At 38.1% G+C, this 18,172-nt stretch overlaps 2 protein-coding genes across 2 annotated transcripts in view; one reads left to right on the forward strand and one right to left on the reverse strand.

Annotated features, from left to right (window-relative positions):
- The first annotated feature begins 4 nt into the window (after positions 1–4).
- Positions 5–3,136, forward strand: LOC149959763 (uncharacterized). Its single transcript, XM_090167385.1, has 3 exons — positions 5–131; positions 174–1,566; positions 1,651–3,136. The coding sequence occupies exons 1-3, from the start codon at positions 5–7 to the stop codon at positions 3,134–3,136; spliced, it is 3,006 nt and encodes a 1,001-aa protein (XP_090023511.1).
- Positions 3,137–14,933: 11,797 nt separating this feature from the next.
- Positions 14,934–18,172, reverse strand: part of LOC149959764 (lipase member K-like) — a 35,986-nt gene continuing 32,747 nt past the window's right edge. Inside the window, exons 8-9 of the mRNA XM_090167386.1 lie at positions 16,726–16,794; positions 14,934–15,296 (exon numbers count right to left, since the gene is read on the reverse strand). Coding sequence (XP_090023512.1) covers positions 14,934–15,296; positions 16,726–16,794 — 432 coding nt within the window. The remainder of the gene's footprint in view (positions 15,297–16,725; positions 16,795–18,172) is intronic.

Raw genomic sequence — 18,172 nt, forward strand, 5'->3', positions numbered from 1 at the left:
TCATATGTCTTTCGTACGCGAAGACGTATCTCGTAAACTGAACCTTAAAGTGCTAGGGGAAGAGACCATAAAAATTCACGTTTTCGGACCGCAAAGAGTTACCAGAAGAAAAGTCGTTATGATTTTAAGAAGTTTGTACGATCCTACTTAATCTGTGGAAATTGTCGCTATAGAAACTCCGAAGATCTGTGGAGCTGTATTCGCGATTCCCAGCGGGAATATAGTGAAGGATATGTCCGAGCGAGGTTATAAGTTGGCGGACGTCTCTGAGAAGGGTCAAATTTCGACAGCGGATTCCTCGATTGAAGTGCTAATGGGTTCAAACTTCTATTGGAACGTCGTAAAGGACGAAAGAGTGCTCTTGGGTGATTCTTTGGTGGCGTTGAGTACGGTTTTTGGATGGATGATTCACGGTACCGACGCGCGACATACCGTGGAGGTCGGAGTAAACTCGGTCGCTGTTTTGCGAGTAAGCGTCGAAGAAGAAATATCGAGCCAAGTGCGAGCTTTTTGGGAATCTGATTCGATAGGAATTTTGAGTGACAGCGAACCGAACTTAGAAGCCAAGGAGCAACTAGATAGATTTGAGAGTAATCTTCGAAACGTGGGTGGAAGATACGAAGTAGCCCTCCCATGGAACGATAGAAAGTTTGATTTGTCCAATAACTACGGAGTGGCGAAGTTACGATTTTCTCAACTAATGTGCAATTTGAGAAGAAATCCGACGGATTTTGAGCGTTACCGCCAAGTGGTACTTGAGCAGCGAGATACTGGAATTATTGAGGAAGCGCCATGTGCGGAATTTCCAAGAGCGCATACTCCGGTTTACTATATCCCACACAGAGCAGTTATGAGAGAGGATAGTACAACTACCAAATTGAGGATAGTTTACGACGCTTCTTCACACGGCAAGAATGAACTATCTCTAAATGAATGCCTGGAAACTGGACCTTATCTTCTACCAGAGTTATTGGATGTTTTGATAAGGTTTAGAGAGAAACCGTTAGCTTTCACTGGCGATATCGAGAAGGCTTTTCACCAAATAAGTATCCGTGAAGTTGATAGAGATGCTTTGAGATTTTTGTGGGTGCAAAGTACTGCCGACGATGAAAACCAAGAATTAGTAACGTATCGCTTCGCTCGGTTGCCGTTTGGAGTGAATTCCAGCCCCTTCTTACTAAACGCTACGATTAAGAATCATCTACGTAAATATGAAGAGCGATATCCTGAATTTTGCCAGGAATTAAACGAAAAATTATACATGGATGATTTCATATCTGGTGAAGAATCAGTATCAAAGGCCCACAAATTGATATCGGACGTTATAATCGTGCTAAAGGACGCTGGAATGAATATGCGAAAATGGAGAACAAATTCCGGAGAGCTACGTGAGATGCTAGGAGAATGCGCTGCCGGGGTAAACGAGTTGACCACCCTCCCTCAACCCTCAGTGCAAAAGGTTTTGGGGCTGTCTTGGGAAGAAAACACTGACGTACTGATCTTCGACGAGATTCGTTTAAATGAATTTGTTTTGCAACGAACCAATACGAAGCGTTGGGTTCTAAAGTCAGTTGCCCGAATTTTCGACCCTATCGGATTCCTCAGCCCTTTCACCATTCGAGCTAAAATGATTTTTCAAGATCTTTGAAGCGAAGAATTTAAACTGGATTGGGATGACGAACTCCCGTTGGATATATCGAGAAGATTTGACGATTGGTGCGAAGAACTAACGCACTTGAACATGATTAAAATACCAAGATATCTCTTTAGTGGAATCGCAGATTTTGGATACGAAAACGCCGAGATCCACTGTTTTGTTGACGCGAGCGAACGTGCTTTCGCCGCGGTTGCGTATTGGAGGTTCCCAACTAAAGACGGGAAATATCAGACGAGCCTGATAACTTCTAAAACACGAGTTGCTCCACTCAAGAAAGAAACCATTCCTAGACTCGAACTAATGAGTACTCTAATAGGCGCGAGGTTAGTGAATAGAGTAGTGGAGAAATCGTCAATCAAACCCATATCAGTTCACTTATGGACTCATTCGATCATCGCTCTATATTGGATACGCCGAAAGCCCTCTGACTGTAAACAATTTGTTGGAAACAGAGTTCGAGAAATACGACGCCTAATTAGTCCCGAGAACGTCCGCCACTGCCCAGGTCGAGAAAATCCAGCCGACCTGCTCACTCGTGGAATGTCTATCGAAAAATTATCGTTGAGTTACTTGTGGTGGCATGGTCCGATTTTCTTAGTCGAAGGAAATTTAGAAGACTCCATTGGCATTATGGGAAAATCTGATTTGAAGGTTGCGGAAAACGAATTGAAGACGGAAATAAAAAATGCGGCGTTAGTCAATAATGTTGAACCAGTCTCAAAGTGGCTATTTGATTTAGATAGATTTAGCTCTTTTCTACGAGTCGTGAGAGTAATCGCTTGCATTTTAAGACTCTTTAAGAACAAGAAGAGAGAAATCAAGAAGGCAGGACCCTATGACGCTGAAGAGATGATAATGGCGGAGAAATTATGTTTGTTGCAAGATCAAAAGGAAAGCTTCCCAATTGAATTTGAAAAACTACGGGAACGGAAAGATCTACCTAACGGATCGAACATTCTGTCGTTGACTCCGTTTCTCGATGAAGATGGACTTCTTTGCGTTGGTGGGCGCTTGCTTGGAGAAAACTTTGCATATCGTCAAAAACATCCGTGGATTTTGGAGTCTAAGAGTTACCTGTTAAAACTTTTGGTGCAATATCACCACGTCAGATTGCATCACTCTGGAGTAAACGAAACTTTGGTCGAAATCAGAGAAACTTACTGGATTCTGAAAGGTCGACAACTCGTAAAGAAAGTAATTTACGATTGTGGCCGTTGTAAAAGATATAGAGTTAAACCATGTGAAACAACTGTGGCACCGCTACCTACGATAAGAACAACGGAAGCGCCACCTTTCCAAGTTTGCGGAGTTGATTTTGGTGGACCACTTTTGACGAAACAAGGAACCAAGTGTTACATAGCTCTGTATACCTGCGTTGTTACACGTGCTGTCCATTTGGAAATTGTTAGTGATTTATCGGCTGAAACGTTCTTGTTGAGTTTCCGAAGATTTGTTCACGTTGAGGGATGGGGCGGATAGTAATTAGCGACAATGCTAAAACCTTTAAGAGAGCCGAGGCGGATTTGGATTTGCTCTGGAAGAATTTGAGAGGAATCGAGGTTTTATAATTTTTCAGTAAACACAAGGTCGAGTGGCGATACAACGTAGAATGTGCGGCGTGGTGGGGTGGATTTTTTAAGAGAATGATTCGTAGTGTTAAAACTGCCCTGAGGAAGACACTGGGTCAAGCCCACCTCACGTATGAAGAACTCGAGACAACGGTAATCGAAGTTGAGGCTACAGTCAACTCTCGTCCACTAACTTTTGAGTCGCAAGACGCAAACGAGCCAGCGCCCCTCACGCCTGCCCATTTTCTGGTGGGTAACAGATTAACTGGCTACCATCGCAAGTATTTAAGGAATCACCCATTCAACTCATTCAGCGGCCCAATCTTACAAGGCGACTTAAATACCGGCAAAACCTCATGGGAGCGTTTTGGACGCGTTGGAGGAATGAATATATGTTGGAACTTCGATCAGCGTTCCATAGAATCCAAAGAAAACCCAGCCGTGAACTTTCAGTTGGTGACATTGTTTTGATTGAAGATAATAAATTACCACGCCTGATGTGGAAAATGGGACGAATTGAACAGACTTTTAAGGGTAAAGATGAGATCGTTAGATTTTGTTCAATTAGAATGCCAAGCGGTATTAATCTATTACGTCCGGTTAAATTATTGTATCCAGAGTTGGTCAAAACTATGGCACGCCAAACCGGACAAAATTCGTCTACCACTCGCTATATTCATACTTTACCTCTTGTTATATTCATACTTGGTCTTGCTATACTCATACTTGGTCTTGTTATATTCATACTTGGTCTTGCTATACTCATACTTGGTCTTGTTATATTCATACTTGGTCTTGTTATATTCATACTTTACCTCTTACTATACTCATACTTGGTCTTGTTATATTCATACTTGGTCTTGCTATACTCATACTTGGTCTTGTTATATTCATACTTGGTCTTGCTATATTCATACTTGGTCTTGTTATATTCATACTTGGTCTTGCTATATTCATACTTGGTCGTGTTGGATTCATACTTGGTCTTACTATATCTATACTTGGTTTGGTTATATTTATACTTTTTCTCTCTCTTATACATCGAGGTCTCTCATACATCGCACCTCTCTCTCATACTTCGTCTCTCTCTCTCTACTCTAACTTGGTCATTCACTATTCATACATCGCACCTCTCTCTCATACTTCGACTCTCTCTCTCTACTCTAACTTGGTCATTCACTATTCATACATCGCACATCTCTCTCATACTTCGTCTCTCTCTCTCTCTACTCTAACTTGGTCGTTCGCTATTCATACATCACACCTCTCTCTCATACTTCGTCTCTCTCAATCTCTCTCTCTATCCATAGTTTCCTTAGCTTTCTCTCTAGCTACATACCGTCGAGCTATCCAATTCGAAGGTCGTCTGTCTCGAACTTTGTACCGCGCGCTTTTGACGCCTACTATATTTGGCCAAGTTAAGTGAGAACTTGACCAACAGCAAAACTTTTCTGTCTCAGCCGTATTTTATTGTACAGGGTGTTTGGGAATTAAATTTCCATAATTAAATAATTACTTTTGAAAGAAATTGAAATTAAAATTCCTCACTTTTGAAGGGTATTCTGCGTCTTTCAAAAGTCAATTAAACCGTAGCGCTGTAGTCTGACCCAGGTAGCAATGACAAGTTATTTCTTAACTTAATATCAACGTTGATATTAGGTGCATACTTTCAACTCTTTTCAACGTTATATTTAATGAGAGTTATATACGTTGTAATACCGTTTCAATTTACAAATATTATATTATTTATATATAGAAAAAAAACGATTATTTTTCAAAACATTTATCATATTTTCGGAAGTTATCATTAAAATTATCTTTATTTTCTTTAATTTTCTTTATAGTTTTCGAATTTACAACTGAAAACTATTAAACATCCTTATTCTTAAATTAAAACAGATACTTGTAAATGATAACTCCGTTTTTCTTGGCATCAACATTTTCTTTAATGTTGCAGCGCCACCTAGGTTCAAGTATTTCAATTTCAAGTCCTTTTCTATATACGTTAAGGCAAACACTAATGTGAAATTAAACTTACAGTGATTGATTCAAAATAAAATATTAATCTTCATAAACAATTTGTTTATTTCTATAGTTAATATCTTCCATTCGTTAGTATTATGAAGATAATACATATAACATCTAATAATGATATAAATAATAGGTGGTATTCACGAGAAGATAGCGGCTATTGCTCTAAGGTAGATAGTTATGGGGGAAAGGGGGATGACACTAGCCTTCCACTACAGTAATGATGACGTCACGATAATTCACCTTATATTAACAAATAAACGATTAAATATTGTTTTTCTTACGTTTTAATATAAGCATGTTTTCGAGAAAAACGTTTTTTAAATGTTTATAAAACTAAAAGTTCCATAATATGGTTTTAATACTAGAAAAAGACAAAAACGTTTTTAGAAACTAACTGATTAAACATAAACACTATGAGACATCGCTTATTATTGGGTCATTGGATTTGGTTATATACGAAATAGACTGAGCTATTAAAAGTTTAAAACCAAATACAAGTTTTCAACATTTTTTGCAAGGTTTAGATTAATTAATTACATTTGTTTAACCCCTGGTCTTAAAATAATGGTCATGCTCATGGCTTTTTTTATTGTATTTCCAGATGCTCTTTTCCTATTCTGTTTAGTGTAATAACCTATTTAGAAATTTAAAGGTAATGGAATATTTAAAATTAAGGACACTATTGGATTAAAACTGTGAAATTTTAATTTTTCAGGGATTTGAATTATATCGCTTTTATTATGTACTGATAAAATTTTTTTTTTTGAAACTAGAACCATTATCACACTTGGTTTTAGTCTGTTAACAGCTCTTGAGGAACATAAAGGGCATTTCATTTAAATTTGGTTAGATATAGGATAATATTATTAACTTTTGGGGGTGATTTTTCAATATTTTAATGTTATTGTGGAATCCAAATGTCCGTAGAAGTGGGGAGAGCTATTTTGTGGTAGATTGTAGGCGGACTGAAACACCTACAACTTGGCGGTTCGAAGATTTCGGCGTACGCGAGCTTACTAATGTCGTATTTTCTTTAAAATATCGAAGAAATTAATCAGGCGTGATTTAGCTGAGGAAATTAGATAAAATAATTTATTGAAAAAGAAACTTTAAAAATGGTTACAATTAAAAGTAATAAACTGAAAAATCCTGAGTTAGAAAAATAGTGAAACAGATAAAAATTCGCTAAGGTGATCTGCTCACTTCGCCAGAAATGTCCAACTGGCGACAAAGAAAGCATCTCTTTCCCTCCAAAATGTTCTGGCGCGAACTTTCCCCGCAGTCCTATTGGTCAAACGGGTTTTCACTTGACTGCGGCTTGGGAAAACTTTTAACGCCGGATATGAGCGGTGACAATACCGTGAAAAAAAAAAACCCCCAGGAACGTACAAGGTATTGGCGTAGAGACAATTAGCGGGAGTTTATGTTTTTGGTGTTTTATATGTTTGTGTGTCCGTTTCTCAGTTTACAAAAATAAGATTCAACAGTTATAGCAAGGGAAGGTAAAATTACCTGTTCTATAATTGTTTTGGAAGAAGTTGCTAAATGTATTGGCTTATATGGTTAGTGTTCGGAATTGTTTATTCATTATCCACAAATTTTCCGATTTATTTAAAAAACGTTGGTAAAAAGAATATCATTTTAACTTATTTAATTATGTTTTTACGCAACCAAGCATTTATTGGAATAAAAGTGGTATTTATTTAAATAATTGTTTGTTTTATTTAAAAAATAGGCTTATTCACTTTCGATTATTTTAACATTTTACAAGTTTTATTCAACTATAACCAATATATTGGTTATTTAAATAAATATTATTTAAATATAGCCGAGCTTATTTTATTCATGGATAAAAATTAATTGACTGCCGATCTCTAGAGTACCTGAATTTAAAGCTTATTTGTATAATGTACCCGATATTAAATCAATTTAAACGTTAATATAATGGTTTTAAAATAGCTTAAAAAACGTTCCGAAAATAACGTTTTTTTACGTTACTCTAATAAACGTTCAAAATTGGTTAGAGTTTAGTTTTTAGCGCGTTCCTTAGCCGGACATGATCAACGAGTCAATAGGGACTTGGCAGTACTACGTCACAGTTTTTTTCAATAGTTTTTATCGTGGGGAGAAAACTGTTACCACAATGGCGGCCATGGCCAAAGCTATAATAATAATAATAATCAGCTAGGCTAATACCCAAGGCACCACCTTAGGCCTAAGTCATCGAGCGACTTTTGAAGCCTTTAATTCAGGTGGCCGGGTTATAATGCGTAGGAGGGTGGTGGCAAGCCCTGCATGCCACGCTACGGAGTGCCAAGTCTCTATAACGTTTACTTTAATTATCAGCTACTCATCAACTGTTTTTTAACGGTTTTTCAACGAAATTTTGCTTCCTGGGAACTGCTAATGCAGTGCTGTCTTTCCCATTGAACCCGTTGGGCCAGTGCCAAGAGTTCGAGAGGAGCCCCTCGGGCTAAAAAAACCCATTCAACATTCAAAATGTATTTTTGCAATAATGACTCAGACATTTTATCGCGACCGGCGGGCGTCACATATTTAGTCTGAGCTTATTTCTACCTTCGATTATTTGTTCTCAAACACCTACAGTTTTCTGGATAGAGCTAATTTTTTAGGCTGACTATGTGTACAGCGCGAAGTCGACGTCAAACGACCTGGCAGTAGGACCGTGCAAGATATTTTCCACTATTTGATTCTACTAAATTATGACGGTAAATTTCGGGTTTACCTTTCGCACCGATCAAAGTTTTTTATTAATATTCTTAAATACCAAATAATGAAAAGGCCTTTATTAAAAGGGGTGTAAAAATGTCGACCCTCGCAGCAATATTTGAATTTATATGAAAACGAATTTCCTGTCTCGCGTAGTTTCGTGTTTTCGGTTTAAAATCGTCTGCGTTTCAGACGTCGTGTAACGAAATAGCAGTTTCTAATTGGTCTTTCACATAAATTCAAATTTTGCTGGGAGGGTCGCCATTTTTACCAACCTTTTAATAAGGCCTCTGTTTAAAGCGGTGGTTGCGAAATGTCTCGGCTCTTTCAGCCGCGATAGTTTGGCCTTTACTTGGACCATTCCATTGGTCGTCGTATGGGGGGGGGGGTGGCGCAAATTCATCGGGATATTTTGACTCGTGATTCAACGGGGCAATACACTCTTTTTCGCGCCTTTATTTGACCCTTCTTACTTGCCTCCCGCTCGTAGGTTATTACCTCTGCCCTCAGCGGGGAGTCTAGCATCCACTCTTTAGGTATCCGTAATGGAGGATGAGGCTGAAAGGGGGAAAACGAAACATGGACGCGCCTAAAAATACCGCGAAAAAGAGTGTATACTATTCCGCGTCGGTGCTTAACACTTTTCCGCCCGGCACCTCCTTTGGGGAATAGCTCTATGGCTTCTAAAGTCTTCTTTTTGGAAATATTTAATGTCTTTGAATAAATTAAATTCAAACATGGGCGCAGCGCCCAAAAACATAAATTTTTACTATTTGATTTTGTTTTAAATTATTTGGCATTCCCATAAAATTTTCGTCAGTGAGCGTTGCAACTTTTGCAGTGTTTGAGAGAAGTAGTAGTGTGATATTGATTATTTGTTCGTAATTTACTTCATGTATAACATACGTTGGTTGGCGCCATATAAATTTTTTTAACCTAGCGCCACAAACCTTCAGAACGCCACTGAGCGAGCCCCCTTCAACTAGATGGTTAACTTTTATTCAATAGATAAAGCTTTCAAAATTATTCGTAAAACGTTTTGATCGAGTAATTTATTTATATTTCTGTATTATCCGATTAATGTTTTGATAAATTTGTAAAATTAATCAGAAAACGACATTTTTTTCGATAAAAAGCTCAAATTTTACGAATAATACATGTTTTTTTAATAATTTTCCGAAATATTAACCGGTAAATTTCTTTGTTTACATTTTTTTAACGAAAAAATCAATTTAAACATGGATAATGATTAACCGTCTCCGACCTCTACCTTCAACTGAAAAATCCTGGCTACGGGCCTGCTTCCACCTGTTTTCTTCTGCTAATATAAAGATTAGAAATCACTAAAATATAGAATATTAATTCACATTGTAATACGAAGGTCAAAGATTCAAAGTGTTACTTGGATAATATTTGCAGTAGCGTAGCCAGGATTTGGTTTCGGGGAGGGCACACAATGAAAAAAGTAAAACAAAAAATTAAAAAATTGTACATACAACCATACATTTCGGAGGGGGGGGGGCACGTGCCCCTGGCTACGTCACTGAATATTTGGTAAGGGGAATAATATAACAAAACAGCGATAGAAAATGGGGGCGGGGAATGGGGTTTTCGGTCGAAAAACGTTTTAAAATCGTGAAGTCGCCCAGATGCGATCCCATTGCAGGATCTCATCTCAGTGACGTCACGATGTTCGTTAGCAACGAAGTTACCAAACTTAGCCCTTAGCAACCACAGCGTATCGAGGCACGGCCAACTTCGATAGCGCGTACCGCGCTTTAGCAGCCCCGTCAATCGCCTGAATTTACCGTGTATATATTTTCCCACCAGGCTTTCGCTACGACAAAAAATTAACGTTAGTCAGATAGGAAAATTCCACAAAAAGCAATTATTTTTAAATAAATTAAAAAAAAACATTGAATTAAACCGAATGTAGGTTAATATTTAACTAATAGTATAATATTTTTTTAATGATTCTAATTTTTTAACGGTGTTTATAAATTATAAAAGAGTTAAACAGAAACCAAGAACATCCTCTAGATGTTGTCAACAACATAGAATAATACTTGAAACACATGTAAATAAATAAATAAATAAAACAAAAAGTGAAAAGAAGATTCACTGTAACTTCAGGGTAAATATATTATTTTAAATATTTTTATTAAATAATATTAAGTTAAAATATATTACAAGCGCAATAAATTATAATTTTAGGTTTCAACAAGTTTTAAACTTTCCTCTTTTTAAACCTAGAATAATATTGTAAATTTAGTAAGGGCCGGTTTGTAATTTTATCTGACTGAAATTTTTTTCCATAAAAAAGGTACAACCCTGAACAGAAATCATCCTCCTTGAAGCTGAAGAGCATCTATCTTTTACCTATTTAGTTCCAAAGTTGTACCTAAGCTTCTTTTATCTTCAATTATATTAGTTTTAAGATTCTTACTCTTAAAAATAATTAGATTTACAGAAAATACTACCTAAGAACGGTTATAAACTCGTGAATTAAATATATATATACTATCATATGTAACATAATTACTCATAAGTGTGCCTCTGTATAACATTTCCATATAAATAAATTCAATGAGACCTTGTTTCACACGGAGACCCAAAAATGCAAAAATTCTTAAAATCCTCGCGCTATTGAAATGGTTACCATCGAAACGAAATTGTATGATCGCGAGGCACGAGCTAAACATTACTATAGATTGTTAAAGTTACAAACGCACGCGGAATTCTTAAATAAATTCCGTTTCCCATCAGTAAAGCTGATGACGCGTTTTTCGCCACTAAGCTGAAAGTGACGTAATTTACGTCATATCCCGTGAACAAGGTTTCATTAAAGAAAATGCTTTTTTGGCCAACTTATGAGTGATTATGTAACATATGATACTATTAATAAAGATTTGTTTTTATTTAAGATTTATAAATTTTAAGAGAGACATTATTTACGCGTAAAAACGCTCTAAACACCTATACAGCCTTCAAAACTATGCATTCTAATATGGCGCCTTCGCGTAAAGAACGCGTCTCTTTTTCTTCATTTAATTTTTATAAGGTAATATTTTTTAATTACGAATTATACGTAAATATATTGCGAAAAGATAGTTTAACTTACTATACCTTGTTTTTTATAAATAAGAAAGTGGAAATACAAAGAAAAAATATTTTTCCGCGATTTCATTAACATTAGATGCGAGGCTATTGACGGGGCCGCTAAAGCGCGGTACGCGTGATCGAGGCAACCTTTTATAGCCTAAAATTAACTAACCTTGGCCAAAACCGTCTTTTAGAAAAGGTCCGAAATTTCCGTCTACTACCTTATTTTCGCCTAGTACAATACATCTACTTGCAAAATGATTGCAAATCGCAGAATACCTTTCAAATGTGGGGAAAAGTCACGTATCTCGAATTACTAATCTTTTTAACTCAGGTAGATTCTCATTCTTCAAATTTAATTTCCAAACACCCTGTACAATAAAATACGGCTGAGACAGAATAGTTTTTCAGTTGGTAAAGTTCTCACTTAACTTGGCCAAATATAGTCGGCGTCAAAAGCGCGCGGTACAAAGTTCGAGACAGACGACCTTCGAATTGGATAGCTCGACGGTATGTAGCTAGAGAGAAAGCTAATTAAACTATGGATAGAGAGAGAGATTGAGAGAGACGAAGTATGAGATAGAGGTGTGATGTATGAATAGCGAACGACCAAGTTAGAGTAGAGAGAGAGAGAGACGAAGTATGAGAGAGAGGTGCGATGTATGAATAGTGAATGACCAAGTTAGAGTAGAGAGAGAGAGAGTCGAAGTATGAGAGAGAGGTGCGATGTATGAATAGTGAATGACCAAGTTAGAGTAGAGAGAGAGAGAGACGAAGTATGAGAGAGAGGTGCGATGTATGAATAGTGAATGACCAAGTTAGAGTAGAGAGAGAGAGAGTCGAAGTATGAGAGAGAGGTGCGATGTATGAATAGTGAATGACCAAGTTAGAGTAGAGAGAGAGACGAAGTATGAGAGAGAGGTGCGATGTATGAATAGCGAACGACCAAGTTAGAGTAGAGAGAGAGAGACGAAGTATGAGAGAGAGGTGCGATGTATGAATAGTGAACGACCAAGTTAGAGTAGAGAGAGAGAGACGAAGTATGAGAGAGAGGTGCGATGTATGAATAGTGAATGACCAAGTTAGAGTAGAGAGAGAGAGACGAAGTATGAGAGAGAGGTGCGATGTATGAATAGCGAACGACCAAGTTAGAGTAGAGAGAGAGAGACGAAGTATGAGAGAGAGGTGCGATGTATGAATAGCGAACGACCAAGTTAGAGTATAGAGAGAGTCGAAGTGTGCGAGACCTCGATGTATAAGAGAGAGACAAAGTATAGATATAGTAAGACCAAGTATGAATATAGCACGACCAAGTATGAATATAACAAGACCAAGTATGACTATAGTAAGACCAAGTATGAGTATAGCACGACCAAGTATGAGTATAGTAAGACCAAGTATGAGTATAGTAAGACCAAGTATGAGTATAGTAAGACCAAGTATGAATATAACAAGACCAAGTATGAGTATAGTAAGACCAAGTATGAGTTTAGTAAGACCAAGTATGAATATAACAAGACCAAGTATGAGTAAAGTAAGACCAAGTATGAATATAACAAGACCAAGTATGAGTATAGTAAGACCAAGTATGAATATAACAAGACCAAGTATGAATATAACAAGACCAAGTATGAATATAACAAGACCAAGTATGAATATAACAAGAGGTAAAGTATGAATATAGCGAGTGGTAGACGAATATTGTCCGGTTTGGCGTGCCATACAAAACTCCGAGTGAATTTGTGCTTGTGATTTTACCCTCTCACTTTCTCACTCCACTCCCTAACAAAAAACTCAACTTTTACGAGTGGAGTTTTCACTTTTTCGTCACTCGCCGAGTGAGCTCGCGGGAAAAGAGTGAAGGTAGTCAAGTGTCAGCTCCTTCACTCTTATCAGTTTTCAAGACTATTAAAAGAAGGCGGGAATTTTGAATTTAAATTTAATTTAATGACTTTACTGGAGAGCGTGCTGCCATCTATTAACGGCAAATGAGGCTAAAATATACTTTTTGGACCGAATTCAAATTTCCCGCCAAGAATAAGAGTGAAATTGGTGACCTTGAGCAATCTCACTCTTTGCGGAAGAGTGCACTCGGCGAGTAACGAAAAGCGAGAGTGGCAAAGAGTGAAATTTTTAATTCAGTTCCACTCTCACTTTTGAGTGAGAGTGTATCTCTAAATATCACTATCAATTTTGCCCATGTCTGAAATTTTAGTTGACATTTTCGTTATACTCTAAAGGATACAATTTGTATCCTTTAGAGTATAACGAAAATGTCAACTAAAATTTAGGAATATAATGTTAAGTTTTAAAACTTGTTTGAACGTTGTTCAAGGCTGGGGAGTGTGTAGAAAAATTAATGTATGTAAATGTCTATAATAAAAATATTGCTAAATATAAGGTAAGAAAAAAAATATATAATCTCGCGCGTGAAGATTTTTGATGTTATAGAGCGTGAAAAATTATCAGTTGTATATTTGAAGTTGTCCACGCGCGGACGTTTTGAAATCTCTTAAAATAAAAGTGAAATATTTATTTTCGAAGTCATCGTTATTTTTCCTTAACGGTTCCAAGTTAGGTTTAGTTAGGCCTAGTTTATTCAGTCGGCTAGGCAATACTATAAACAGTTGCTCTCCCATTATTACAACGTAAAAACTTCAACATATTGAGCGAAAAAACACCATCCAAACCAAACGCAAATGGTTCCGCTAACGCTCACCGTCACACGGTGGTTTTGCCAACCCTTCGAGAAACTGCGAACGCAGAGATCTCGAGAAACTGCGTACGCAGTGATTACACTTTGCACCGAAAATGCGAACGCGTTCGCAGGCCTGACAGACCCACAGACCCACAGACCCACAGACAGACACGGTGGTTGTATAACCCCTCCTAGGGGACTTTGTCCCCTCGGAGAGGTAAAAAGACCAACGCAACCCATCCCAACCGCAAATCAATCCGTTAACGCTCACCGTCACACGGTGGTTTTGCGAGAAACTTGCGAACGCAGAAATTTCGAGAAACTGCGTACGCAATGATTAACCTTTGCCCCGAAATGCGAACGCGTTCGCAGGCCTGACAGACAGACCCACAGACAGACAGACACGGTGATTTTATAACCCCTCCTAGGGGACAAAGTAAAAACCACCTGTTGTTGCTATACATAATACAATGTATTTGTACCCCGTTGCTTCGCCTAAGCTATACATAAAGTTATGTATTTGTACCCCGCCGTTCCGCTGGGCACTACGGCGGCACACAAGACAAAGAGTCATGCCGGACAAAAATGCACTTTGCGAAACAAACGTTCGGCCAGTGAGACAGCCATAAAGACAGGCTCAGATATGGAAAACAAACGCCCTCATCGTGGCCCAACAAAAGGCGACACCATGGGCTGCCCTAATTCCCACCCTCGTACAGCTCAGGACTAGAGTGACTTCCTCTTCCACCACAAAAATCCTCCCCAGTAGGATATTGAATGCCAAGTATGGAACACCCCCGAGGTTCCAGTGACCCAGCGCCCCGATCACGAGACACCCCAAGGACTCCAGTGACCCAGCAAACCAGGTGTGGACCGCCCCCAAGTGCCCCGCGACACCGAACGCCGGGTGTGGCTATTTTTCATACGAATTTGATATTTTCAGATCGCATTGCACACGCCGGAGGTCGTAGCGGATACAAAACTAAATGACCTTGAGCCATGTCCTGAAGGTCATTGAAAATTTATCTCGAGAACCGCTCGGCTTAGAAACTCTGTTTCAAGTGGCTCTGAACCGATTTATAAAGGCCAAAGGACCAGTTTATTTTTGTAGACAATAGGGGTCACTAATCCTAAGGACTAGTTTTTAAAAATTCCTTATTTCCAAATTCCAAGACTGCTTGTTAGTCAGTCTTATGGATAATGCGACACTTATTATTACCGAAGGTCCGTCAAATAATAATAGACAAAAGTAGCAATCGAAATCTTTATTGAGCCTGCCGACTAGTGTGGAGTACAGCAATTCATTAGCGTTATTGCCCAATACGAAAGCAGCGTGCGAAAAATTAGTTCCGGCATTTCCTTGCGGAAGTTGGTAATCGTAAATGATGCTTTTAACGTGTTTTCTGATGTAATCCACGATTCCCGGTGTAGACACGGTATCAGAAACGCTGGAATACATTTCCGTAGGAGCAGTAATTTTGGATAAATTGTACTCCGGTGGAGTAACCTGAATTAAATACATTCTTGAATACAATAATCTTTTAAATGAAAGTTAGACTATGTCCTAAGCTGTCACAATTTGCTACCTAAGAGCAAAAGCTAGAATTAATTTATGAAAGGCAGATCCTGGGACTGCAGCTTACAGCTTCGGGGTTTCGCTGTTATACTCATTTTATGCTCCATCTTCTTTTAGGTTGAGAGCGCCGTTTCTCGGAAGGAATACGAAACATTATAAATAAGTTTTCTGATATCATGAATTTATTCATTTTACCCATGAATATAGAACTGTACCTTATCTGTATGGTGCAATCCCGATCCGGTAGAAGCTATGCCGCTAATACGTCAAATTGTTTAGCCAATTAAAAGCTAGAGGAAATGACGGACATCTCCATAGAAGAGGAGGGGTTCAAAAATCAAGTGGCTCTGCCGAACGGCGGAGACACGAACTCAGTCTCAGCGAACGAATTTTCGTGAAAATTGGTTTTTCTCCCCAATGTTTTTACTACGGGAATTTGTTTTCCGAACTGTGTTGCAATTCGGAGACTTTTTAATAATTTTAGTGTTTGTACTCAACTATGAGTAGTAAGTTTCCAGGTTTGATTTAAGACTACTTTCATAATTTTCCCTTAATTATTTCACTCGTAATCTACTTTTCAAATCGACGAAAATTTTAAGGCGAGGTAATGAATTCCCCGCCTTTGGGACCTGTATTTGTGCTAGGCCTCAGTTTTAATGTTTGGAATTTAAAAATCATTGCGCTATCATTGAAAAAGGCTGGTTCGTTACTCGTTTGCACCTATAGTGGGGTTTTAACTTAAAAATATTTTTTAAAAATTGTAAAACTACATGGATATGAAAACTGAGCTAGTTCCAAGTTCTCCCTTACGAAAGGAAGGTAACAGTTAGGACTAATTCTATGGGCAAAGCCTACTTAAGTGTCATACCACGGCCAACTTTGATCTCTCGCGCTACAGCGGCCAACACATTTGTCGAAATACCGTGAGCAAGAATTTTCCTCCTATAGACTGTAGGAGTTCAGCGCCACGCTCGTTTTTATATTGGCTTCAATACAAAAACTATTCTAAAAATAATATTCCGCTAGGAGCGCTCAAACCGTACAGATATCTTGTGCTCGTAGGTTAACATAGAAACATCAACGAATGGATTGGCCGCTGTAGCGCGAACAGCGCGTTATCAAAGTTGGCCGTGGTCATTCTTAAGGTTATTATGTTACTTTATGAAAAATAACTCATTAGCTAATATTAAAATGGTTTAACTCCTAGCTTTATGCCTATAAAACTAAACTCGTTTCTATACGCCTCGTCGGAAAAGGGTATTCATACTTTTTTTTAATTAAAAAAAATGTATTGAAAACTTATTTTAGTGTTATTGGTAAACCTAAGCTCTCCTTAAAAGTCAACAAAATAGCTTCTTACCAAATTGTAGTAATACAAATTAAATACTGCAGTATTGTCTAATCTTTGAAGTCTTTTTGCGTGAAGAACCTAAAATTGAAATGACAGGTAATCAATGACTCGACTAATTCAGTAATTTAGCCTGTTACCAAATTGGACGCAGTTATTATCAATTTTGTGAGCAGATAATTTGGTTTGCTTAGCTTTACTTCCCCTACGTCATAACATCGTCTGTTCCATCGTCTTCTCCCTCACTCCCCCAAAGTTAACTAAAGACGACTGAGCAGATGACGTTATGTCTTAAAGGAACCTATGTAAAATCTCAAAAAACACTTTGGCGAGTAATAAATTTATGAGGAGCCATTTTGCCGAAAATCAAATATTTTTTTAGAAATTTGAAAATGTAGTAAAATTTATAGCTGATAAGGAACAATACGCGTTAGACGCAAAATCCTTTTTTTTTTAAAGAAATCATTTTGATTTTCTCTTGCTTTACCTACGTAGGTAGAGTGTGGGCTGGATTTGCTACAGCATCCACTCTTAATCCCACTGCTGTGTGCGAAGTGGGAAATGGTCCACCCCTTGTTGCACCTTCTGCTGGGTTGAGTGGCCTGCGTCTAATGTGAGACCGTCAGTAGTAGGGTTCTACTAGCCATGCTGGATTTGACACCTGTCCGGGTTAGGTGGACGCTGGCGTAGGGTATCATAGTACCACGATAGACCTCCCGTGGTATGGTCTCTGTTACTAGGTACACCGGGCTATAAATTCTGACACACTGTATTCTGTACAAACGTCTGTTATTTTAGCGTTCAGTTTTTTCGTAAATCTTCGAATAGATATGGATACGTGCTCTTGCTCTTGTTTAGTAAGCAGAGCTTCTCGAACGATTAATACGTCGTTTCATGACGTCAGCTTGGGGCAAATACTTCTGAACTTCTAATGGTATTTCTGCAATGGTAGTGTTTTAGAATTTGGGATATCACGCTGGATTTCAAAAATTCTTGATCGATTAAGGGTTTCTAAACTTTTGTACCGGATTTTAAGATTTCACGTCGGATTCCGGGATTTCTCGATGGATTTCGGGGTTTTGAAATGTTTTGATTTCTTGTCGGATTTCGGGGGTTTTTAAATTTCTGGATTTCTTGTCGGATTTCGAGATTTTGAAGAAATCCAGGCTGGATTTCGGATTTCTTGGAAAGTTTACGAGATTTTGTTGAATGTCGGACCCCTCGCATCTTTTGGATTGAACGAAACGCAGAAAGGTACCGCCCATCCTAGCTCCGGATGGTTTAAAGGGGTAATTATGATATAATTCGATACTCATGGTAGAAATGGCCATGCTATCATGAGGCACCGAAGAGGCGGAGATCCTCGATTTACACCCAGACTTCTAAAACCGATGCGGATTTTTCACCTTTAATTATTTTTAACATACACTACAAAAACTCTCAAGGCTGTGCAATCCAA

Source organism: Leiobunum rupestre, chromosome 2, assembly GCF_980474605.1.
Source record: "Leiobunum rupestre chromosome 2, qqLeiRupe1.1.hap1, whole genome shotgun sequence".
Taxonomy (NCBI): Eukaryota; Metazoa; Arthropoda; class Arachnida; order Opiliones; family Sclerosomatidae; genus Leiobunum; species Leiobunum rupestre.